At 40.8% G+C, this 25,033-nt stretch overlaps 1 protein-coding gene across 12 annotated transcripts in view; it reads right to left on the reverse strand.

The window, feature by feature from the left end:
• Positions 1–25,033, reverse strand: part of DOCK10 (dedicator of cytokinesis 10) — a 280,049-nt gene that overhangs the window by 98,448 nt on the left and 156,568 nt on the right. For 11 of the 12 annotated variants that reach the window (XM_061636814.1, XM_061636810.1, XM_061636815.1 and 8 more), the window contains exons 10-18: positions 23,669–23,752; positions 21,994–22,149; positions 14,549–14,767; positions 12,743–12,865; positions 12,054–12,136; positions 4,772–4,894; positions 3,208–3,287; positions 1,114–1,301; positions 24–89 (exon numbers count right to left, since the gene is read on the reverse strand). In XM_061636814.1, coding sequence (XP_061492798.1) covers positions 24–89; positions 1,114–1,301; positions 3,208–3,287; positions 4,772–4,894; positions 12,054–12,136; positions 12,743–12,865; positions 14,549–14,767; positions 21,994–22,149; positions 23,669–23,752 — 1,122 coding nt within the window. Of the gene's footprint in view, positions 1–23; positions 90–1,113; positions 1,302–3,207; positions 3,288–4,771; positions 4,895–12,053; positions 12,137–12,742; positions 12,866–14,548; positions 14,768–14,938; positions 15,120–21,993; positions 22,150–23,668; positions 23,753–25,033 lie in introns of those variants that run through there. The other variant, XM_061636817.1, reaches the window with a different exon arrangement.

A 25,033-nucleotide genomic window follows, 5' to 3' on the forward strand; every position in this document is an offset into this window, starting at 1 on the left:
GAATGGAATCTTTCTCTGCTCACCTTCATGGGTTTGGCTCCTTCTTCGTCGGAACTTTTAAATTCAATACACACAGTTATATTCCGTGCCTGTAATAGAAAGGTGCAAATGAAAAATCACTAGCTCATAAAATTACATGCAAATTAAAGGTGTGTGAAACACAAGGCTTTGTTCCAAATCTGGCACTATGCTGTGAAGTTGAGACCAAATCCCAGCAGCATTATGAAGCCAGAAAAGAATGTGGAAATATTTAACCCCTTATCAACTGCAGCATGTGAACACAGAAAGAAGACCATTTATTTTCTAATCCTCTTTTGGCTTTATAGTATAGTAATAAGCAAAATGATGTTAAAATTAATTTTAAAGATTTAGGGCTGTAATTTTGTATTTGTATATACTACATACTTAAATGTGATTGACTTGAACAGGACACTTCCATGTGGATTTGCCCAGCAAATCTCATTTACTTCAGTGAAACATATTTGAATGAAAGTGTGTTTAGAATTGGTCCTGGTTCCATTACATGACAGCTGCTTCTCTAGTGCCATTGGCTACTACAGTTTTCCAGGACATTAACTTTGACTGAGAATTTGTAATAATACAATTTTTAAATTAAAAAAAAAACAATTAAAAGGGAGGTATAACCCACTGGAAATTTTGCTATTCCAGTCCAAATGCAATCAAAAAAAGGCTTATTTTAACATAAATGCAGGTATGATTGCAGTTCCAAAGATGAATAGGGTTAAGAGATACAAAATGCAAACTAAGGGTTAATTCATCAGTGTTTATGGTTAATGGTTGATTATTAGGAGCACAGTGCACTTTAAATGAGTAATGAAGCTAGTATTCAACTGTTTAACCACACTCAGATCCCTTGTGTGAACAGCTGAGGCTAAGCAGCTGAAAAATTGAAAGCATCATGTACTTGCTAGGAATCTTACCCATGGGCCAAAAGCTGCTTGTGCACCCTTCTAATCAAGGAAATCAAGATTTTGGTTGCATTTCTAAGCATACTTATGGGATGTAAGTCCCACTGAACTCAGTGGGACTTATTTCTGAATAAACATACTGAGGGCAGTTTTGTTAAGGCTCTTGCACCATTAATGGGCATACCTTGTTGAAGCATTTTTGGTTATCATATTTCAGATGTTTGGGATATATATAGATTTGGTTTTTATATGATCTGTAAGTCTGGGAGTACTTTGTAGATTCTTGGACAAATTCTTCCAGTTCTACTGTTGGTTGATGCTCCTTGATATCATTAAATGGTTTGATTGGAATAAAAGATGATGTTATACAATCTTGAGAAAGGAAAAAGAAAGAGAGGAAACCCTTCAGTCATTAAGTTATAGTCTTATACAGTTATGGGCTCCAGTCTGGAAAGCCCAATAAACACAGCAGAACTTCTTATATCCCATCTCCCACAAAAAAACCAAAACCAAAACCAAAACCCACCACACCATTACCACCCATGATTAATCAATCAGTCAGATGGTGATTTTCAGGCTCAAAACTCATACTTGGCTAAGCAATATCTTGGTCAGTTGCAAAAAGAACTGAATGATAGATGATATGAAACATTCAAACCCTGCTGAGCTCACAGCAGCACAGTGAGAGGTGTGGTGTTTTCCTCTTGTTCTCCTCTTTGGGCGATTTTCTTTTTTGGATGGGGTTACCCTTTCCCTCTGATGGGTTGGGAAACCCTCCAGGACTGGCATATCATTTCCACCTGTTTTGAGAACATATTGTGGAAACTGGAATGCTTTAGATTGAAGATTTTGGATTGAAGACTTCCCCAGCACACCCCCTTTTTTGCCTCTACCAATGTTGGAACTCCAGTGTCAGGAATGCAAGGGCCATGGAGGTTTCCATAGTAGTTGGGATGGAGTCAATCTCTCCATCCAAGGCCAGTCCTCTCTCTCTATACCCTTGAGGAAAGAAGATCCCAAACATTCCATAGCCCCTGGGACACCCTCCTAGGGACCATAGAAATGTGTCCTTAGTTGTTACATAAAACCAAAATTATTTAGGATTTGATAAAGAAGGAAAAATTGAATTTGTTGTTTTATCAGCAAACATTATGCCATTAGGTTTTTCTTAAAATATCTTTCTACAATTCATAATACAGGCCTGGAAAAATGTTTTTAAGACATAACATATTTGAGGCAACGTACAGCAGTGTGATTTCCAGAGCACAGCATAACAAAACACTACCAAAGTTGCACACATGGGCATCCATGGGGTGGAAGCAAGGGGGGCATCCCCCCCAGATGAACCATAATCCAGAGATTCCCAGTTTTCATTTTAAAAAAGATTACGTTTCTAGCATTTGTAGAACCTGAGATATAAGCAAAATGCAAAGGCACTACAGAGGAGGAAATGCGACTGATATGTGTTTCCTTCAAGCATGTTCTTGGAGTTCACATGAAGATGGCAGATATCTCTGTCTTTACATCAGAACTGAGACAACGGGTATAGCATAGTGGCTGGGAGTCCAGAGTCTGTCAGTTCAAATCCCCGCTGGTGTCTCCTGGGTGTCAAGGGTCAGCTAAAGATCACCCCCACAGTGAATGGCTCAGGGGTTACAGGCCACCTGTGCAGCCGTGGGCAAACTGCATAGTCTCAAGGCGCCCAGTTGCCTCCCAGCTGGCAGTTGCAGACAAGAAAGGGGCTGGCTTGTGCAGCTGTGGCAAGCTGAGCAGGCCCTAGCCAGCTGGGGAGGACTAGCCTCAGAGGGAAGCAATGGTAAACCCCCTCTGAATACTGCTTATCATGAAAACCCTATTCATAGGGTAGCCATAAGTCGGCATTGACTTGAAGGCAGCCCATTTCCATTTGTACATCAGAAAAAACAACATCTCTTTCCATCACATGAGGTCTGGAAGTGTATGGGGAAGAAGTGTAACTCAGTCATACTTCCTATCTTGGAAGTTCTGTGGAATGTGTGAAGTGGCAAATTGTTTCACCAATGGAATTTGACTGAGCGCATGTATAGTGTAGCATAGCATCAGATGCCAGTGTATTAATAGTACAAAATCTACCTGTTTACCAGTCTCCTACACAAACTTCACTCCTATGCATAGCAACCAGAGAATCAGTAAGAAGCACATCATTTAAAAAGTTACACTCATTTGTCTTAATCCCAACATGTCGTAATAATGCTTAGTAATTGTTTCACTTCTTAACAATTATAAAATGGAATCATACTTTGGTGCTCTAAAGGTACACAGTCAACTATGATTTCTAAACTGCCAGGGATGATCTGAATTTTGTTGATCTTCTCTGCTCTGCAAACAGAAAGAAGAATATTTTAGAAAGGTGACATTGACAGAATAATCAAGAGTAGTAGCAAGTGAATACAGACATTCACACTATACATTAAAAACACTCTTATAACACTTCAACAGTCATGACTTCCCTGAAGAAACCTTGGAACCATAGTTTGTTAAGGATGCTGGGAATTATAACTCTGTGAAGGGTTTCCTAACAACTTTCAACAGCCTTAATAAACTACAGTTCTCATGATTCTTTGGAGGTAAGATATGGCTGTTAAAGTGGTATAAGAGTGCTTTAAATATATGGTGTGGATGTGACCATCATATAAAGCAGGAGTGGGGAACCTTTAGCCCTCCAGATGTCACTGAACTACAACTTACACCATCCCTCTCCATTGGCCACTCTGGTTGGGGCTGATGAGACAACATTTTGAGGGCCACAGGTTAGCCACCCCTGACATAAAGTAAAATGGAATTAGTGATTTACAATATGAAGAAAACAAATTTTTTTTACTGAGCTGCCGAACTAGAGGAAAGCACATTATTTTATACAAATTTAAGCAAGATAACTGACAGCGAAAAAAACCCTTTTATTTAAGCTTATTTCTGCTATTTTTCAGCAATAACTATTGTAATAATGAGAAGAAATAACTCTGCTCAATATTCTCTGCATTGTGTCTGATAGAAAAAAAGGTTTCAGCTTCTGCAGATAACAATCAAGGGATGAGGAAATAAGTGAAAGATTTGCCTAGGCGACCGTTATTCTGTTTCTGAAAGCTCCTCAATGGCACCTTGGGAAAGCATTATTAAGGCTAGAATTGTTAGCCCTATAGAACAAAGAGTTGCTGAAGAAGAATCACCTGTGCTCCTGAAGAAGAAAACTATGGTGGATTCAGCCACAGAAAATTATCTTTGCACTGCACTTTTAAGTACAGAGGATCCCCCAGACTCTCCCTGCCCTCTCTTCCCTTGGCTTAACAGAAACCTTGCTGCAGGTCTGTGTTTAGAGCCCTGCTAGAAAGCTGTATACAGCCCAACCTGTTCCATTACCAACACTCATGAGAAGCCTGAATGTATAGTCAAGCCTTGCTTTAAATTGTTACAACTCATTAAACAAGAATACAGATAGGCCCTTCGTGAAACTAAGCAATCATTGGATAAAAGAAACTGAACTTTATTTAGTACAACTGATACAGCTCTTTTCCATTATATATATATAATTAATTCGCACACTTTCCTTTTGCTTCAACTGAAATTTATTCCATTCAGCACTACAACAAACTGTCAATACAGTTTGTTAATGTACCAAACATCTCTCCAGTTTTCCTGGGGAGCGTTGCTGGAAGCTCACTTTGGCACACAATTGACTAATGTGAAAACCATTTCATGTAATATGATTATTTTGGCACTTGCCTCTTTTGTGCAAACAATACCGTTAATGCAAAGTAGTTAGTCAACACTATAGCCTTGCACACTTTCAAGCAATGATTCCTTACCTTCTGTATTCCATGATAAGTTTCATTAAGTCATCTGTTGAAATTTTGCTACTTTCTTGCCTGAACAAAGGTGAGAACCGGGAATCTCTGTCAATATTTCCCTGATTATCTTTAAAGACTGGTCTGTAAATTATGAAGAGGAAACAATATATTAGACAAAATTGATTAATTACTAATTAATTCTTCCTTAGGGTAGCATGAGTTCTTTCCTTTGCCATTGAGAACTTGGGGATAGTCCCTTGGGAAGCCCCTTAGGGAGTTCTGAGGGCAAGGGTGCTACGCTCTAGAGGAGACTGGTAGTGGGGAGAATGTAAGGCACATATGTAATTCCTGCACAGCGTGAGAGCCTGTGCAGTGAACTGAATGATAGGAGAAAGTCATCAAATGCCTTCAGAGTGAGAGTCTGAAACTGGCAGAAGACTGGCCCTCCCTGGGTGTGAGACAGGGGACAGCAGATGTGCCCTGTGTGAAAGATATTCAGTAGGTCTGATTGTTCCCAATTCTCTCAGAGGCATACTGGGATAACTGGTTCTGGTAGGTTTTGTTGGTGGGCTCTTACTGTGTCCATATCAGGTGTTTAGGAGGAGTCTTAATAAGGAGGGACATGGGTGATACCAGCCCTATTTCAGTAATCATGGGTAGAAAGAGGTATGGGGAGCCATTGGGAGATGATGAGCTACCATGGAAGACAAAGGCAAGGCTATCTACGCCTTGTTTTTCGCTCCCACTCCTCCCAGGGACGGGTTCCTCACTGCTTATCTGCTGTGCCCACTGGCCTGTGTGTGCAGTTGTTTAATGCCAGATCGGTGCACAGTAGGACCACATTCATCCATGATTTGATCACAGATGAGGGTGCCCATTTGGTGTGCATTACCAAGACCTGGGTGGGTGAGCTGGGAGGAGTTGATCTGACACAGCTTTGCCCACCTGGATACTTGGTGCAACAGCAGAATAGGCTGCAGGGACTGGAGGGAGGAGTTGCTGTGGTCTACAGAACTCCATCTCTATCACCAGGAAACCACTCTGTCTTGGAGTTGGCTGTGAGGGCCTGCACCTCGTGTTGGACCAAGAAGACAGTCAACTATGGTTGCTACTGATGTACCGTCCACCCTGCTGCCCAGCAGCTTCTCTGACTGAGCTGGTGGAGGCTATCTCGGTTGTGGTATTGGAGGAGCCCAGAACGATAGTCCTGGGTGATTTCAATGTCCACCTTGAGGCTGCTTTTAGTGTTCCAGTTAAGGACTTCATGGCCTCCATGATGACCATGGGGTGTCTCAACAAGCCTTTTAAGTAGAGACCTTATCCCAGCCTGTGTCTATGCTGGAATTGCTTTTTAAGATGTTTTTAAAGCTTTTTTTTTAAAAAAAAAGATTTTTGTTTTAATATTGTGTTTAGTGGTTTTGTTTGCCACCCTGGCCTCCTACTGGGAGGAAGGGTAGGATATTAAATAAATAAATAAATAAATAAATATTTGAACAATTCCCCTCCTGAAACTAAATGTAACATAACTGGAGTTTTCAAGTCATGTATATGCTGAATTTGATAGTGGAATGAGCATTGTATCTAAGTGGTTCAATAACGTTCACATCTCATACCAGTTCCCTGGCAACACTTAGGATTATATAAAGGGTCACCTCCATTGTTGCTGATAGAATGACTAAAGGTGCAATGTGATGTATATTTACCTGGGGATAAACTAGGGTGACTAGATGCAAAGGTGCACAGGGCTCCTGCAACTTTATTAGTTGGGTAAAAGAGGGAATTTATGCAAGTGTAGCTTGTCATACTACACGTAAAGGTACAGGAGTCCTGTCCTCTTCTTCATTTTGGCCACCATAGAATAAGCCCCACTGAACACAGTGGGACTGACCTCCGAAGAAGCATTCATAGGACTGAGCTGTATCTGTTCTTTGGCACATTTTTATATTGCACGTAGAAATTCTGTTCCTTTGTCATGACATGATAGAAAGCACTGGGAATCAGCATGACGCCTAAGTTTCTTAATTTTTGGTCCCTTCCTATTCTTGTTTCCCTAGCGCGCAACTTTAAAGCAGGGATGAACAAATGCAAGGCTTGTAGGATGTACTTCCAAAAATCTAAGGTTCGGTAACTAGAATTAAGTGTAAAATAGTTGCTTAAGAAAGTTGCAGCTAGATGCTGAAGGGACAGAGTCAATGACTGAGTCAATGCTGAGGATTCACATGCCATATCCTGGGAAGAATGAGCTCATAAGAAAGTCCACTCCCAATTTCACCTCAAGCTTTCTCACTTCAGCTGCCTTAACATTGGGGTGGGGTCAGGTGAGCTGTGTGGGGATGGAGGATGACTTTTTGTTGTTGCTATTGTTGAAATTGACTGTCTTATGGTGACTCTATGAATAGGGTTTTCATGGCAAGCGGTATTCAGAGGGGTTTACCATTGCCTTCCTCTGAGGCTGAGAGGCAGTGACTGGCCCAAGGTCACCCAGTGAGCTTCATGGCTGTGAGGAGATTCGAACCCTGGTCTCCCAGGTCATAGTCCAACATTCTAACCACTACACCACACTGGCTCTCGTTGCTATTGTTAAGCAATTGAAAGTCAGAAATCCTTGCTGATCTACTGCAAATCATTCAGTGATCTACCAGTAGATTCTGATCCAGCATCTAGATCCTGCCTGCCCCAGCTTTAAAGCATAGTGGCATGGATCCTGCTACCTTCTTAGACTTTTGTCGCTGGTACTAATCCTGTGCCTGTGACAGCTGGCACACAGATATTAAAAAGAGGAAACAACTTTTCTGTATTTACCTCTTTAATTTCTGTGTGTCAAACTACTGTTAAAGGTACCAGAGTTGGCAACCCATCACAAATTTATCACTGGTAGAACATTGCAAAAGCCTATTTTGTGTAGGCAGGCATTGTTGACCATTGAACCGCACTGTCACTGAGTTTGTTTTCCATCAAGTCTGAAAAACTGTAACTAGGGGGGAGTTATGTCTTTGCCCAGTCTGGGAACGGACTGCCAAGGCCGTTGCTATGGTAGCCATCGCGATAAACTGGGAAAAGTTCTAGCAGCTATCTGTGTGAAGCTGGGTCTTCTGTGTATTGCCTCTGAACTGAGAGGTTCTCTTCTGTGTTTGCCTTTGGAGAGAGATGCACCAGGAGGGGGGTGACTGAAGAAACTCTACATGTATTTACTCCTAAGCCTTTGGCCGTAATGTCTTAATAAAGACTCTTAACATGCTCTAATGCTCTGAAGAAGTTTCTTGCTCAACTTAACTCCAACGTAATGTATGCTGTTTCACGCAACAACGCACACACGTCAACAGGCATATGCCACTCCAGACTTATTTATTTTGTTTTTTATTACATATATCTTCTACATTTCTTCCATCAAGGTGGTATGTTCCCAGGAGATATTCCAGCCAGGCACAGTTCGGCCCAGACTACTTATCTTGCTGCATTGTGTGCCCTTGCTTCATGTCCCAGCAGGAGCTTACTTCTTCCAGAATAAATAATATGCATTTCACAAATTCAAGAACTCAATAGGATGAAAAAAGATGTCCTAGAAGAAGTACCAACAAAGTAGCAAAGGCATTTATCCTATGTTACATCTGAATGTGTAATCCACCCAGTCAAACCCAGACCATTAGCCATGCTGTTGGGCTCAGTAAGCCTTCAGCTTTTGCTGCTTGCCTAAGAGTGCAAAAAACAATGGTGGTGTTAATGTCTTAGCGGGCCAAAAAATACGGCTGGCATTAATCTGGCCCTACTAAGCCCAAGGAATCACTGAAGTGAGCAAACAGCCACAATGGACTAAAGTGAATGACAGCAATGGAAAAGTGCAGCTATGTACAAGCTGCTTGCAACTTTTGGTGAGACAAAGTGGTAGCCAGTGTGAGACCTTGGCCCCTGAAACATCCTGCTTGATAAGACACTGAGAAGGATATTGTCAAGTGGCATAGTAGGTGGAGAAACCAAAACAAACATGATCTTGTTTTGAGAAGATGCTGATATGAAATGTGTTTACATGGCTTGTATGACAATAAGCATACTGCAGAGATTTAACATTTTCCCCTAGAAAAGACGAGCATGTATGAAGGGTGGAGAAGTTCAAGTGTTCATATCTGAACTGACATAAAGGTGTGGCCCCATATTTGGTCACTATAAAGAGGGAGTCCGCTCTCTATAACATTCCTTTTTGTCACCTTTCCCTGGTTTTTTATACTAGCACGATGCAGCCTTGCTAGACACCCTGTTGTTTACACTTCTTCCTACATTTTTTCCTACTTCTGCTTCCATGCCTTGTGTGGGTTTTATCACCTGGTTATGACCTGATGCTTTTGTGTTTATTTGGGTTGTATCCAAAGTAGTGCTATATCACAGTCCCCTCCATGCAAGAATATCCACTTGTGCAACAGGATTCCTCCTCTCTTATCTCACACACCCACTAAATCTGTTCTAGAGGTTTCCCCAACCCTCCAGAGCAGATTTTGGGAGGGCATGGACATGCATGGGGGGAGTAGAGAGGGAAAGTCCCATTGCAGACGCAGAAATGCTTGAACTGATGGGATGTGTTACTTGGATACCACCCATTGCTTTTAAATCTGTATTTTTAAATTGTATTTTTTTTTTGTGCTGTTTTAAACATATGCCGGGCATCTTGTGCATAAATATATACTGGCTTCTTCTGAAGTGTATGAGCAACATATCTGTCCTTGATGTATATTCCTTTCCTCACAGCTCCTATCCTCTTTGGTATGAGGGATCATTATCCTTGATCATTATCCATGACCTTTCTCTTCTTAACTTCTTGATTATCTCTTCTGCAACTTATTGGAGATATAATTATCCCACATCTTGAAAACATCACACACACAAAAATGAGCAAGGGAAGTTGTTATGAAAAATATTCTATAGATAGAAACATGCTCTGAAGATAGGGTAGTGCGACTAAGTTGCCACCTGGGGAATTCATGAGTTTAGGATCTGATGCTTCACCTCTTAGTTTTAAGCCCTTCCTCAATAAGATATGCAGGATCAGATCCTCCACCAATGTAAACTGGGAAAGCTGTTAGGTGGGCAGAGATGCATCAGCCATAAAGGATACTTCTAATATTGCAAGTAATCAAGTTATTCTACAGATTGGGTTCTAAAGCAGGGCTGGGAATCTGTTGCCTCCAAATGTTGTTGAACTTCAAGTCCCATGAGCTCCAGCTGGTATGACCAATGGTCAGGGATGATGGGAGCTGTCATACAGCATCTGGAGGGCCACAGGTTTTCCATTCTTGTTCTAAAACTATTTATATGAAAATAATAGAATGGAAGGAAGGACAAATGGAAAATATTTTGTGAGAAATGAGTTCTCCACGGACAAACCATATTTGCAAACTCTGGCATCTGTAGTAGGAATATGAGAAAGGAAAACTGATTTGTCACATTGCAATTCCAATGCATGATGTAATTATTGTCTCTTGGGAAAGCATACCGGGCAATAGCCCAAAGTCCAGTATACAGAAACTTCTGTTAGGATGAAGGGTAGTTCTAGCTGCAAGCCTGAGATATTGTCAATTTTGGAGTGACCCGAGAATATGTAAAAATTATACCAGGCCTGTCTGTGCCTGCTTTAAATAAAATGGTAGTGCTCCTGCCAGAAATTAAATAAATGGAAAACACATTCACGGTCCAAGGTTTCTGCTTTTTATCATAGTTAAGCCACTTTTTGTGCAGTGTTTTGTGTGTATCTAGTGGAAATATCTATCTATAGCCTTGTGCAATTACTAGATCTAACTCCAGGATAAATCTATGAATGACAGGAAATTTACTTTGGTTATGTGAATGAAGTATTGATCCACAATTATCAACAGCGTTGAAGCTATCCTGTGCCTTGATTTATGCTGCTTTTGTAGTATGTGACCTGCCTCTATATAGATTGGTCATTTGCCTCTCTGGTAACACATAAGAACAGGAATCCAATGGGATGGGTGTGAGATGTGGTTACTTGCCACTTCAGTGCCACTTACTAGACCACTCTATAAATATTTTGAAGCAACATGCATTTTTAAATAGTGAAATGAAATTCTGCTGAACTAAACCTTGAAAAGGATATGAAGGTGAAACAGGAAGTGAGAGAGAACATTATTCTTCCAACTTCCTCTTTTAGATCTGTGTAGTTTTCAAAGCTCAGATCAGCAGCTGAACAGAAAGTGGAGTGATTGAGAGGGTAGGAGGGAAAGGGGAGCAGTCTAGGAGACTGGGGAAGGGGAAATGGAGTGGCATGGGGAGAGAAAGTGAAGTGCCACGGAGTCAGGAAATATATATTTGGTCCACTAAAATGAACCCTCTTTTATACATATAAGATCCCCTCAAAACCATCATTAAGTTATAGGTAATCTCTGTGTCCACAGATGTTATCTGTTGGTGGTTTTATTGTCATCCTGTGTAAAAAACATAAGGATCCATGGGGCTCTGTGTTGTAGATGGCAAGCATTCAATCTATGATTTTTATTGGGCAATATACCACCATAAACTGTAATTGGATGTTGGTTTTCTGGAGAACCCTGTGTAAAGCCATATACATATTCCTTGGAAAAGCAAGGGGTGTGTGTGCGTGCGCGCACATTCTCTTTCTTTCTATAGGGCTGGGTGAGGAGATTGGCCCAGGACAGAGGGGAAGATATGCAACCAGAGGGGATGGCACTCATGACATTCTCCCAAGTCCTGTATGAGATCCCTTGATTTTTTCAAAAATTATACTACACCACTATGAACATGTGCTTGCATTATCCTCTTCTGTGTAACTATAGTCCAGAGAAGGACTATATTTATTTATAAGCTTTCTTCAGTGCACTGCACATACAGACTTTTTCAAACAATGAAGAGACAACTGGAAAAAATAAGTTAGGCATGTCCATTGAGTTTTGTTGAAAGGTGGATCATAGCTCTGGTATAATTTCTAACAAACTCGTAAGCTGTTGATGAATAGGCTTCAGCTGTTTTGAGGTGCTGATACACAAAAGCTGTTATATGACTGGTATTGAAATTTCCTCCTTTCCTTAAAGGAGGTCTACCAGAAATATTCTCCCCTCCCCAAAAAGCGATTCATCCAAATTATCATTATGTATTTTACTTTGCTGCTCTCTTCATTTCTTTGCCCTGGAACGACACCAATTCAAAGCCCTCTAAATAGGGATAGTGATGTTGTGCCTTGCCATTTCAAGAAGAAAAAAAAAGGCCAGCCCCTTTCACAGCCTTGGATAATACGATAAATGGCTGAAAACAGATATGTACAAAGGCAATTACATACCGTACAGACCAAGCAAAGGGCATCCGATATTTCCCCAACTTGCTGCAGAATTGCTTGTTGGATTTTAACACTTTCTGGGCCCACTAGTGAAAAAACAATGAAACAAACTTAATTCTTATAAAGAACATAATCAGAAATTCCATAAACATATCGTAAATGTTACCCTGCTCAATGATCACTTGGCATTTTAATTATTCACCAAGAAACAGGGATATGAATGATGTAAGTTTCAATCACTTTGTGATTTTCTCCAACCAGGGGTTCATCACTGAATTGGAGGAAGCCTTATATGTCATCTAGCCCAACCCACTTGTCAAAGCAGGAAATGCAGAGCAAGAGCATCCCCAACAGATGGCTGTACAGCCTCTGCTTGAAGACCTCCAGTGAGGGGCAGCTTGACACTTTTCTATGTAACTGGTTCCACTACATTGGTTGCATCAAGGGACTTGGCTAGTTCATAGGGAAAAAAGTGATTTGTGACCTCCAATACTACAGCCCAACAGGTTCAACTACTTAGTCACCACACTCTTGTTGAGAGCAAAGGGAGCAGGCAGAAGCAGATAGTTGATACAACTAGAATCCACCATGGTTCTCTGGATTGTGACAGCAGTCTCCTGTGATGGTTTTCCATACCATGGTTGACTTCACCCCTACTATGTGAAAGGCATTTCATCTTTCAATTACATTACCTTGTTAGAGTCTGAGTTCCTTATATAAGGTTCTGCACTGGTGGTGATATTTCCCATGAGCACCTTTTCAATTTTTGCCACCAGAACAATTTCAGAATGGGGATTGCTTATTGAGAAAACAGCCTGTAGACAGGAGATAAAATTCATTAAGAAGATACTGAAAACAAAGACAGAGACAAAGATTTAGATGATTAAAGGCTAACCGAGCCTAAAGCCCAGCTGTAGGTTGCAACACCACATGACTCACTGATCTAGACTTGCTTTCTTCTAAACAGCCCCTGATGAGCACAAATAAGACAACAGCAACCTCACCTAAGGCACAATTGTAGTGAAGAAAGAAATGCCCAGACCTGCCCTTGAAGCTGACTGGTCTGAAGGAAGCCTTCCATTGACACAGGAAGCTTCATTCACATTAAAGGTAGAACAGATTTAGAGGGACGATGATGAGGGGAGCTCCCTCGACTCACTGAAAGGCTTGATTGTGAGGAGCAGGTATAAGGCAGTGGCTGATTTTAGGCTAGTAATCAGAGTGGGGTCGCCTGACAAAGATGATGAATGACAGAATACAGCCATTCTGGCCATTGGTGAAACTGCACTATAAGGAGCATTCATTCCTATCGCAAATAAGTTGTATTAATAAAATGACCCTGTTCATTCCATGTACTATGTCTTCAGTTGGATGTGAGAGAAAAGGTCAGAAGCACTGAGTTCCTGTGGGGAAATATAAATTCTTACTCTTACATACTCTAAAAGGAAATAGTTTCAAAGGGCTCCTTAACTTAAGGGTTCCTTAATTTTTAGATTTTAAAAAAGTGTTCTTTGGCATTCAGTGGTTACAGAAAACACTCTTCTAGAGCAGAGCAGCCAATGTGGTGCCCTCCAGATGTTGGACTACAACTCCCACAATCCCAGAGCACTGGCCATGTTGACTAGCGCTCATGGGAGTTGGAGTCCAACAACATCTGGAGGGTATTATGTTGGCTACCCCTGTTCTAGAGCTATGTGAATATTGTTTCCTTTGGTTCTCCCCCAACCTAGCAGCAGTCTAGTCCATCAGGTGGCAACCACCCAATCAGGCTTCAGAGCAGGGGGAGAGGAAAGAAGCAGGGCTATTCTGTCACTTCTGTGAGGCATCAGCTGCCTTTGGCTTCTCTCGGCCATCACCTAGCAGTAGCCATTTTGTCAGACTACCTGGACTGTTTCCATCCCAGCTGATCCTGATAAGAATAGTAATCTGAATAAACTGGTGCCTGAGATTGCATTTTCTTCCACCTTCACCATTCCTTTTTCTCTCTTTGCTGCATCTTTCAGACTGTAAACCTGAGGGCAGGGACTATCTTACTAGTGATATAAGGCTGTGAGCACACTAGTCGCCTTCAACAAAGCATTTTCATTAGCCATACGTCGAGGGGGGAATGGGTTGATCTGCTGATCAGTTGTGAAACCTCTTCGAAGCGAATTTAAAAAATGCACTCTAGCAGATCCCAACAGGTTTTACAGTAAAAAGGGCAGAGTTTGACAAGTGTTGTGTGCCCCCATTTTCAAAAAAGAGAGGTGGAGCCACTCTGGGAGCCTTTTCAGCTAAAGAGCATGATATAAATAAATAAATAAATAAATAAATAAATAAATAAATAAAAGTATGTGAAAGTCTTTTATTTATAGTTTTCTGCTTTGTTTATTTGTTTAGAAAAGTAGGTACTGCCTTCTAGCAAAGCATCAGGGCATTGTACAACAACATAAAAACATTTAAAAGCAAGACAAATGTTAAAAAGCAAATATCTGTGAAACCAGTCAAATTTTAGCTACCTGTTTTGGGTACTTCAGCCATTCTTCTGGAAACCCTTTAACCTGTGGTTCTTCTTCTTTGGTGCCAACAGTCTCAATAGTACCATTTTCTAACGAGGACGAAGAACCTGACATCATCTGTCTGACCAGAGTATGATTTAGATCCACATGGAAATCAGCCGAGAGTTTCCTATTGTCCCGCACATCAAAAAGAGCCACACTCACAAAGAAAGGCTCAATCTGGAGACAAAAAACAAACAGAATAAACTTAAATAAAAATCAGAATTATAGCGGACTAGAAGATTTAAGTTAAGGCTGCAAAGTTTATAGTGCAATCCTATCTATAATTATTCAGATAAACCACATAAGGCATGGAGTTGGGAAGCAGCAAAATGTGACTTCAACTCTCACCATGGAGTCAGAGGAGAATTGGCCCCAGTCACCTTCGGGGAAGGGCCATAGTTCAGTGGCAGAGCACCTGCTTTGCACACATAAGGTCCCAGGTTTAATCTCCAGCATCTCCAGGTTGGGCTGGGAGTGCTCCGTTTCTGGAACCCTGGAAAGCCACTGCCAGTCAATGCAGACAACACTGAGCTAGGTGGATTAATGATCTGAAACAACATAAGGCAGTTTCCTATGTTGAGTTCATGGGGCTTTTTTCCAGATAACTGTGTTTATGTTTGAAGCCTTACACTACAATTGTAAACACACTTACCTAGACCCTTGAACTCAATGGGACTTGCTTCTCAGTTGACATGCACAGAATTGCACTGTCAATAAGTTTAAAGTTTTAAACAGCTAACGTCTTAGTTGGTGGATGGGGAGCAGTTTCAATTAGGAAGGTCAACTTTTAATCAGTTGTGACGCAAATTAAGGCCACATTTTTATTTTGTTTGAGACTACTTTGGGTCTGTACCTATTAAAATTAATTTAAAAAACACATTAATTATGGTGTTTCCTTCCAACAATGTAGTTTAAGTTTTGTTTATTAAATTGTAATTCACATCACAATGGCTTCAATATTTCAGAAAGGAACCTATGCTGTAATTTGGGTAATGTGCAAATATTATTGAGTAATCAAAGCACTGGTTCAAAGCAATGATTAATCAAGTAAAAATGCTTTTATCAGTTGACATTAAAACTTTAAAATATCATAGGCTTGGTGTACACATGCACGGGAATGAGATGGTAGAATCCAGAGGTAGTAGAGTGGACTGCACCATTTCAGACTGCAGGTAATTTCAAAGCTCCACCATAATAAAAAACTTTGTGCAAACAAAATCTTCTAGCCTAGTTCCCTTCCATACTAATTTTCTACTTGAAGGATTTTTTTAAAAAATGGCTGCAGCATCACATAGGAGCCCAGATGAGATGAAGGAGCAGCAGGACAATTTTTGATTCAGCTTTCAGGTCAGAAATAGATTTTGGTTGTTCTGTATTGTATCCTTTTGGCCAATGGAAGAAAAACTATATTCATCCTCTGTTCACGATGGCCCTATGGTTGCTTCTACAACTTGCCCCAAATCTGTCAAGTGATTTCACAGCTTTACCCCTTATTTATTTATTTATTTATTAAATTTCTATACCGCCCCATAGCCGAAGCTCTCTGGGCGGTTCACAACAGAAAAATACATCAATATACAATTAAAACACATATAGAATTAGAACACTCACAAATACTAACGTTAAAAATACTGATATTCTAAATACTAAAAGCATAAAGTATAAAATACAAAGATGTTATAATGTTGAAAGATTAAATGATTAAAAATGATTAACATAATTAATTAAAATGCCTGGGAGAAGAGGAACATTTTAACCTGGCGCCGAAAGGATATTAACGTTGGCACCAGGTGTACTTCAAGGGGGAGATCGTTCCATAACTTGGGGGCCACCACTGAGAAGGCCCTTTTTCTTGTTGCTACCCTCCGAGCTTCTCTCTGAGTAGGCGCCCGGAGCAGGGCCTTCGATGTTGACCGAAGTGTACGGGTAGGTTCATATCGGGAGAGGCGTTCCATCAGGTATTGTGGTCCCATGCCGTGTAAGGCTTTATAGGTTAAAACCAACACCTTGAATTGGGCCCGGAAACATACAGGCAGCCAGTGCAAGCGGGCCAGAATTGGTGTTATATGTTCGGACCGCCTTGTCCCAGTTAACAATCTGGCCGCTGCATTTTGCACGAGCTGCAGTTTCCAAACCGTCTTCAAAGGCAGCCCCACGTACAGCGCATTACAGTAATCTAATTTAGAGGTTACCAGAGCATGAATGACTGAAGAAAGGTTGTCTCTGTCCAGATAGGGGCGTAGCTGGGCCACCAACCGAAGTTGGTAGAAAGCATTCCGTGCCACCGAGGCTACCTGAGCCTCAAGTGACAAGGATGGTTCGAAAAGAACACCCAAGCTGCGAACCTGCTCTTTCAGGGGAAGTGCAACCCCATCCAGGACAGGTCGAACATCCATCATCTGATCAGGAGAGCCACCCACTAACAGCATTTCAGTCTTGTCTGGATTGAGCCTCAGTTTATTAGCTCTCATCCAGTCCATTGTCACGACCAGGCACTGATTCAGCACATCGACAGCCTCACCTGAAAAAGATGTAAAGGAGAAGTAGAGCTGCGTGTCATCAGCATACTGGTGACAATGCACTCCAAAACTCCTGATGACCATACCCAACGGCTTCATGTAGATGTTGAAAAGCATGGGGGATAGAACTGATCCCTGTGGAACTCCATACTGGAGGACCCAGGGTGCCGAGCAATACTCCCCATGCACTACCTTCTGGAGACGACCCGCCAAGTAGGAGCAGAACCATTGCCAGGCAGTACCTTCAACTCCCAAATCAGCGAGTCTCCCCAGAAGGATACCATGGTCGATGGTATCAAAGGCCGCTGATAAATCAAGGAGAATCAACAGAGTTACACTCCCCCTGTCTTTCTCCCGACAAAGGTCATCGTACAGGGCGACCAAGGCTGTCTCGGTGCCAAAACTGGGCCTGAAACCCGATTGAAATGGATCCAGATAATCAGTCTCATCCAAGAGTGTCTGGAGCTGATCCGCAACCACTCGTTCCAGGACCTTGCCCAGGAATGGGATATTTGCTACCGGCCTATAATTGTTATAATTTTCTGGGTCCAGGGAAGATTTCTTCAGTAGTGGTCTCACTACCGCCTCTTTTAGGCAGTCAGGGACCACTCCCTCTCACATTGAGGCATTAATCACTTCCCTGGCCCAGCCGACTGTTCCATCCCTGCTAGCTTTTATTAGCCAAGAAGGGCAAGGATCCAGTACAGAAGTGGTTGCACGCACCTGTCCAAGCACCTTGTCAACATCCTCAAGCTGCACCAACTGAAATTCATCCAAAAAATTCAGGACAAGACTGTGTTCCGGATACCTCATTTGATTCAACTGTTATAATATTGGAGTCTAAGTCCCGGCAGATGCAAAAGATTTTATCTTGGAAGTGTCGAGCAAAAGCATTGCAACGGGCCTCTGATGGTTCTACCAAGTCCCTAGGGTCACACTCCACATTAATTTTTAACTGAGAACTGTGTGATCCTGCACATTAGAATCAGAAAAGCAAATACAAGAGGTGATTTTCCCCCACAGATGAATAAACAGAACTCTCAGTTCAAAACTTTCACCTTAATTATAAAATACATATTACAACATGCCGTTTACGGCATAACAGAGCAGAATAAATGAGGTATTTTCCATGCATCTCCAGCACTAGTGCAGTCTTTACCACTAAAAGACTAAAAGTGATGGCTGTGTACATAAACTACATTCTAAGTAGATGAAAAAGAATGGGTACTTCCGATGGTACCTTAATTTGTAACAACTGTGAAAGGACTTTTTTCATGCTGCTGGTAATTCAAGGGTCCTTGAATGTTATTGGTTTTTCTGCCTCAGATTAGATTTTTAAAACTGGGTTAAGTTCAGCCAGTGAATGTCATTTGGTATACATTTGAACCAGGGATCTTGGTTTAAAACTAACACTGGTCAGTTTCATAACAAGGCAACTTCAATCCACGAATTATGAATCTGGCTTATTACAGTATCTAGACTGTCTGAAACCAGGATCCCTGGTTTGACTGTAACACTAAACTGGGATTCTTTAAAATCCAAACTGCACTCAGCAGTCCTCATGACCATCACAGAGGAGAAGAGGAGTGTGCAAGGCCACATTTTGTCCATGCTCTAGGAGGTTCATCCTCATGGTGATATTATTATGTGTGATTTGAGCCAATGTGTGCGTTTCCCTCCCTTCTTAGTATTGCTATTGCCTGTTCCATCATATGTTTTCAGCTAAGTTTGTAAAATGTGTATTGCTAAACAATGGTGAAGGAACTGGTTTCCATCAACCTGTCCCAGCCCATCAACTTTGCCTGCATATGCTAGGTTGCTTGCTTTTTACTTGTTGGAAATACTGCACTAGCAGAAAAGCAATTATGCAATCTCCCCATTCTCACTATGACTTTGCCATCTTTTTTATCCTGCCAAAAAAAGTATTGACTGGCCTGTGCAAAATAAACACTGCTGATGTCATCTGTTCATGGAGGAAATCAATGTCCCAAAACCATGGAAGCTGCATTGTCAGAACCTAACTGACACTGGACCCTATAATCTCCCTTTTGTAACACAGACAACTGAAAAAATGTGATGTTCCTAAACTGATATTTTGTATTTATTCCTAAGCAGCTTTTATTTAGTTCATTATATTCAACAAATATATTATACAGCCACAAGAGTGGCTGCATACTATAGTCAGCATGGATTTTTCGCATTCTACAATGTTAAATTGAAAATACCCCCCATGCCATTTGGATGCTTCCCATAAGCTCATTTCAAAACAAAACCTTACAAAACGCATAGTTCTGAACTCAGAAACACTTGCTTAACAACCCTCTAAATTTTCATGGTGATACACAAAACAATCAGAGAGAAGTGAGAGTTCAAAGTGTAAAAAGAGAGAGAGAAAAACCACACCCTTTTGGATTTTTTTCTGTCAGAGTTGTTATAATCTGTTGAAATTAATTAAAAATCAGCCATGTTCACAGAGTACCTGTAATCCTATTACTAACCTTGCCCCATACTCTGACCTTCATCTTCTGCAGTATAAAAGTTTTAAAAAATGCCTGGCTGGTTTTTAATTAATTTAAGAAATGCAGCATTGAACTCAATGATAATGTCAGGCACGGTCAGTAAGAACCAACTGTCAGTGTTCTAAAAGCCAGACTCTTAAATGCTGGGCTTGCCTAATCGGGGGGCCACACCCACACCAGACTTTGATTTCACTTGAAACCGTCATGGCTTCCCCCAAAGAATCCTGGGAAGTGTAGTTTGTGAAGGGTGCTGAGAGAAGACTCCTATTCCACTGACAGAGCTCCAGTGGCCAGACTGGTTTAACAGTCAGCTGCTCCTACTTAAGCTCTGTGAGGGGAACAGGGCATCTCCTGTTGTCACCACTCACCATATGCTCAGAGGCACATGTTAACAAATTCTTCTAAGCTACACAGGAAGTAGATGGGACTGTGAAAGACCAACCCAAATTGTATTTGCATTTTGACAAATGTGTAGGGCAGTACAATATCTCAGAGAGGTGGTCAGGTCTCCTGCTCCCCTGGTGCATTCACTATAGCTACCCAATTTCACTGCTTTTCAAAGTTTGATAGAAATATCTGTTGGCTATAGGTACGTTCTTAAACTGCAAGGTTTTTTGCCTATTAGTGAATTATATGTTGGACTTCTCTAGTAGTTATTATTTTTTATTTTATTTTTGTAACTTTGATGTAAAGACTAGAAACAGCTTTCTGGAGAAATATTGAACTGGATCCAGTGCAAGTTAATCATGCTTTAGTTCCACTGAAAGTCATGACTAACTTGTCCCACAGATTTCAATGGAACTAAAACATGACTAGCTTAGTCTGGAATCCAACTTAAAGGCTGCAATTCTGCATACTATTCCATGTGCACTCTTTCTGGCTATAGCCTATCCCAGGGTCTCTCAGCAAACAGCAGGCACTGATCTTTGCTCCCAAGGCCCCCCTCCATTGTATTACATAAATGGGAATAGTTGTACGCACACTCACATGAAATAAATTCATTTTGCTGGTATAAGCCTTGATCTAAAGCCTGATGCGACTAGGGATGGGTGAGGATTTCAATTCAGTTCTCATTTCAAGCAGAATTTATTAAATTCGCCTTTTCCGAAACAATGAGAGAACCGAAACACAGCCATCCTTCGAAATTCAAATTTATTAGAATTTTGGGATGCAGTTCGCCAACTAAACAATATTTATAAACATGCATATACAGTGTTAGGGGAAAGTGTGCATAAAAATGAATATATGAGTGAAAATAACATGCAAAAAGGCATGATAGGATGAGAAATAGCTTGCAAAAATGTGTACCTTTATCAAAACAGCCTACAAAAATGTGTTTATTTGGAGAAATCCGCATTAAAATGGTGGAGAATTTAAAAAAATTGCAGATTACTACAGAAATGTACAGAACTGAGTTTAACGTTAGAAAAGTGAGAAATTGAAAGAACCAAAACTGACAGATCTTTCCATCCCTAGCTGCGACCAGCTATGAGCGCTCCTGACTTTGCTTTCAGGAAGGTGTCCTTCCTCAGAGAAAGGCATGGTGGGCAAGGTCACGCAGAGACCGCCTACACCACTGTCACAACCACTTTAAAAAATAGCTTCAGAACACAGTCACACATTTCCTTCCAATTTTAAAGTTTTAAGGAAATCTGAAACTGTAAAGCACCTGCAAAATGGGAATGGTGCAGGCAATTTCTGAGTGACGTTGCAGACAATGCTTTGTTATGAGGAAAGAACAATGGAAGCTGCCTTATACTGAGTCAGATCATTGGTCCATCTAGCTCAGTATTGTCTACACTGACTGGCAGCGGCTCTTCTGGGTTACACACAGGAAGCTCTCCCAGCCCCACCTGGAAATGCCTGGGACCTTCTGCATGCAAGGGAGACTGCTGAGCTATGGCCCTTCCCCATCCTTCTTTAGGGTGAAGATGGGAGCGCTTGAGGTGCCACAGCCGTGCAAGGAAGGAAGGAGGTGCAGCAGCAGTGTTGGCCTCTGGCTACTTGCACTGGTGGGTGGTCTGTTAATTGTGGTGATGGGTAGCCAGCCCTATTGGCAGTGGGTCAGAGGGCACAATCTGTTGTTCCTCCCTATCTGCTGCCTAGGTTGAGTGTCTCATTCTGTCTCAGGTAAGGGCCAGCTCTGCTCTCCAAACAAACCACAATCAAAAGCAAGGGTTTTTGTTTGCTTTCTGCTTGTGTTTGTTTGGGAAAATCAAATTACAAGCTAAGCCAGCTATTCCATTTCTTACCCTCCACTCTAGGAAGGGAGGATCATAGCAGGGACTGCTTGAGCTGCACCAGGCCAATTTCCTTAACTAAGTCTTGATATATACAGATCTCTCTGACCCTGATTCAGACTTACATTGGTGACTGGATCATTTTCATTCTCAGAAACACAAGCTTGAAGATTCAGATTAAGGGATTTGCATGTTATCATGATTCGCTTTGCATCCTTCTCTTCAAAAGGCTTGAGCAATGAATCTGTTGCTTGGCATTCTTTCCTTTGTAGATTCAATGCCTGGAATAAAGACAATGGGATAATTAGCTATTTGGAGTCATATAAAAACTTTGTAGGAGAAACAAATGTTTCTGGAATAGAGCTGGTAGATCAGAGATCCAGTGACAGTAAACATAATTTTTGTTTCCTTAGAAGGTAGTTTATAAGCAGGGCTGTGGAGTTGGAGTCGTGGAATCGGAAGCAATTTTGGGTGGAGTCAGAGTCGGTAGATTTGTACCGACTCCAGCTTCAAAATAAATTTTGATTGACAATTTAAAAAATATATAAATTCACAATGTCAAAGAAGCTTCCCATGAAGTCAGCAGTATTTGAGCATTTCACCATAACTCAGGATGGAAAACATTTTGTGTGTCAGTGTATGACACAGGACCCAGATGAAGACAAATACTGTGATGCCAAGATCAGCGCATATTCAGGCAGCGATAAAAATGCTCCTACGAGAGCTTCCAATTTAAAAAGACATTTACAGCACTTTCCAGGGCTGTGGAGTCGCAGTCGTGGAGTCAGGTGCAATTTTGGGTGGAGTCGGAGTCAGAGAGTAGAAAAATAGAGGAGTCCTATTTTTGTAGGAGCCACCTTTTCTATTTTGTTTAATTTATACTGTGATGCTTTTGCTTGGAATTGTTTTACTTGTTTTTTTCAAATTGCATATAAAATGTTTTACTTGTATTTAATCATATGATTGTATTGCTATAACCTGCCCTGGGATCTTATGGTGAAGGGTGGTTAAGAAATCGTATAAATAAAAACAATGATAAATAACAAAAGGCAAAAGAGTGAGAATGTCATGGCTGCCTGCCCACTTGCAGGGACAAATAAATTTGCAAGACATCTAGATGTACCAAGGAGTTTTAGAGTGGCATGCCCCATTACCCCTGTCCCATAATCTTGTCTCACACCCATTTTTCCTGATTTTTAGGGTTGTTTATTGCTTGCTCAGGCTGCTTGCATGGTATAGTAGTCTGAGAAGCTCTGTTTAGGACAGTAAGCTTAATTTGCAGGCTAGCACAAATCCAAGGCCACTGAGGGATAAACCAAGGGCAGAGACATGAGATTCAAGTAAACTGGCCACTGGGAAAGATAAACATCTCACAGGTATAGGCGCCACCTGTGCCTCCTCCCAAAGGGTCTATTTGGTATAAATAAAGGGCCCTAGATCTGGGCAGATAAGCCTTAATACCGGCCTGAAGAGAAGTATGGTGTGGTATAAATCCATACGGGGCCAACCAGGGGATTTCTTCAGTGTTGCTGAGGCTTCCAACAGGAAAAAGGAGAATGTAAGATCTGTGCTCATCATTAGCTGCTTAAGTGTTTTAGTGCCTGCCTGCCAAAAAACAACAGCTTTGCTTCAATAAAGCACTAAATTTTCCTTCTTCAAAAGTGTGTTTCATGGTCTTTAAGATCCCGAACTTTCTTACCTCTGGCAAAACTACCTCTGGCAAGACACCACTAGACATGCTAATCACTTTCAGCTTAGCTTATCATAACAATATAAAGTATCAAAAAGAATCATGCTTACAGCAATGTCAGGATCTAGGGAGAACAGATTTAGCCGATCCATATTTCGAGATGCTCTGACAGTTTCTTCTGTTTCTGTGAGGTACTGCAACAATAATATATTCTTATTATACAGGTAAATATCTTATTAGCTCCAGTGATTTACGTTTCCCACCTGAAAGCTATTTTCTCCTATGCATATATTTGTATATATTCAAAACTATAATTTCTGTCTTTCACAATTTCTCTCTTTGAATGTAAGCCTGCTAAACAAAAGAAAATGGGAAATCTACACTGAAGTTGGAGCAGTTCATGTAAAACTTGCCCACATTCCTGAATTGTTGAGTAATTCCAATAACCCTGAATTATTTTGAGTAGTTCATTTAAACAATATTGACTATGTTTCTGTCCAATAATTTTGTTTATAATTATCTGTACTTATTTCCATTGTAGCAAATGGTTTCAGATGCACCTGTACCAAATTAGAAATTGCCAATAGCGAAGTATCTAACACCAAATTGGAAACCCATTAATAAGTGTCAAGGCAACTTTTCAAAATCTGAAGGTATATACACAAATGGTAAGAGAGTCAAATTTACATCCACACGCTTTGATTTGGAAAAACCTTGAACTTTTTGGATAAATATATTCCAAACCACTCTTATGGCTGCAATTGGAAACTCACTTTAATTGTGAAGCCTAAATTATTTCATTTTTATGTTTCCTGCCGGTACAACTTCCTGCCATCTACAAGACTACTTGTTAATGGTTAACAAAATACCATGCAGCAGTATTAATGTGGCAGCATCTAGCATGCAACAAATTGAACAGATGCATTCTGCTAAGCCTCACATTACCCCAGATACTATTTTAACAGTTTACAACCACAGGTTAACCACACAGATGACTCCATGGTGGCTAAAATGCCTTTAGAATGGCTTGTGGATAAGGTCAACTGTCATGATGTCTCTGACAAGCCCAGCACCCATTTCTGCACATAGCTTAATGCTATGCTAAAATGACACATCTTCAGATGGCAGCTGTTCCCAGTAAAACCTATCCTCCTTTATGAGGAAATGTTACATTAGGGACTTTTTAGTTTTTTAAAAAAATGTGATTAAGGGTGTAGATGACAGAGTTGCAGAGTTGATTTAAATCAAATCATGATTTAAATCACTTCTCTGAAGGACTGTTTTAATTATTTAAATCACAGTTTAAATCACTAGTGAGGAATATTTTATTTAATCATTTTTAGTAGAGATACATTATTATTTAATATAACCTTAATTCACATTCAGAGATGTCGGTTTCATTAGAAATTTGAAGTCTAGTGTTGAGGAATACTGACTTCAGACACAAACAGAGAATGAACAGAAAGTTAGAAAGT

The sequence above is a fragment of the Rhineura floridana genome, chromosome 7, assembly GCF_030035675.1.
Source record: "Rhineura floridana isolate rRhiFlo1 chromosome 7, rRhiFlo1.hap2, whole genome shotgun sequence".
Classification (NCBI taxonomy): Eukaryota; Metazoa; Chordata; class Lepidosauria; order Squamata; family Rhineuridae; genus Rhineura; species Rhineura floridana.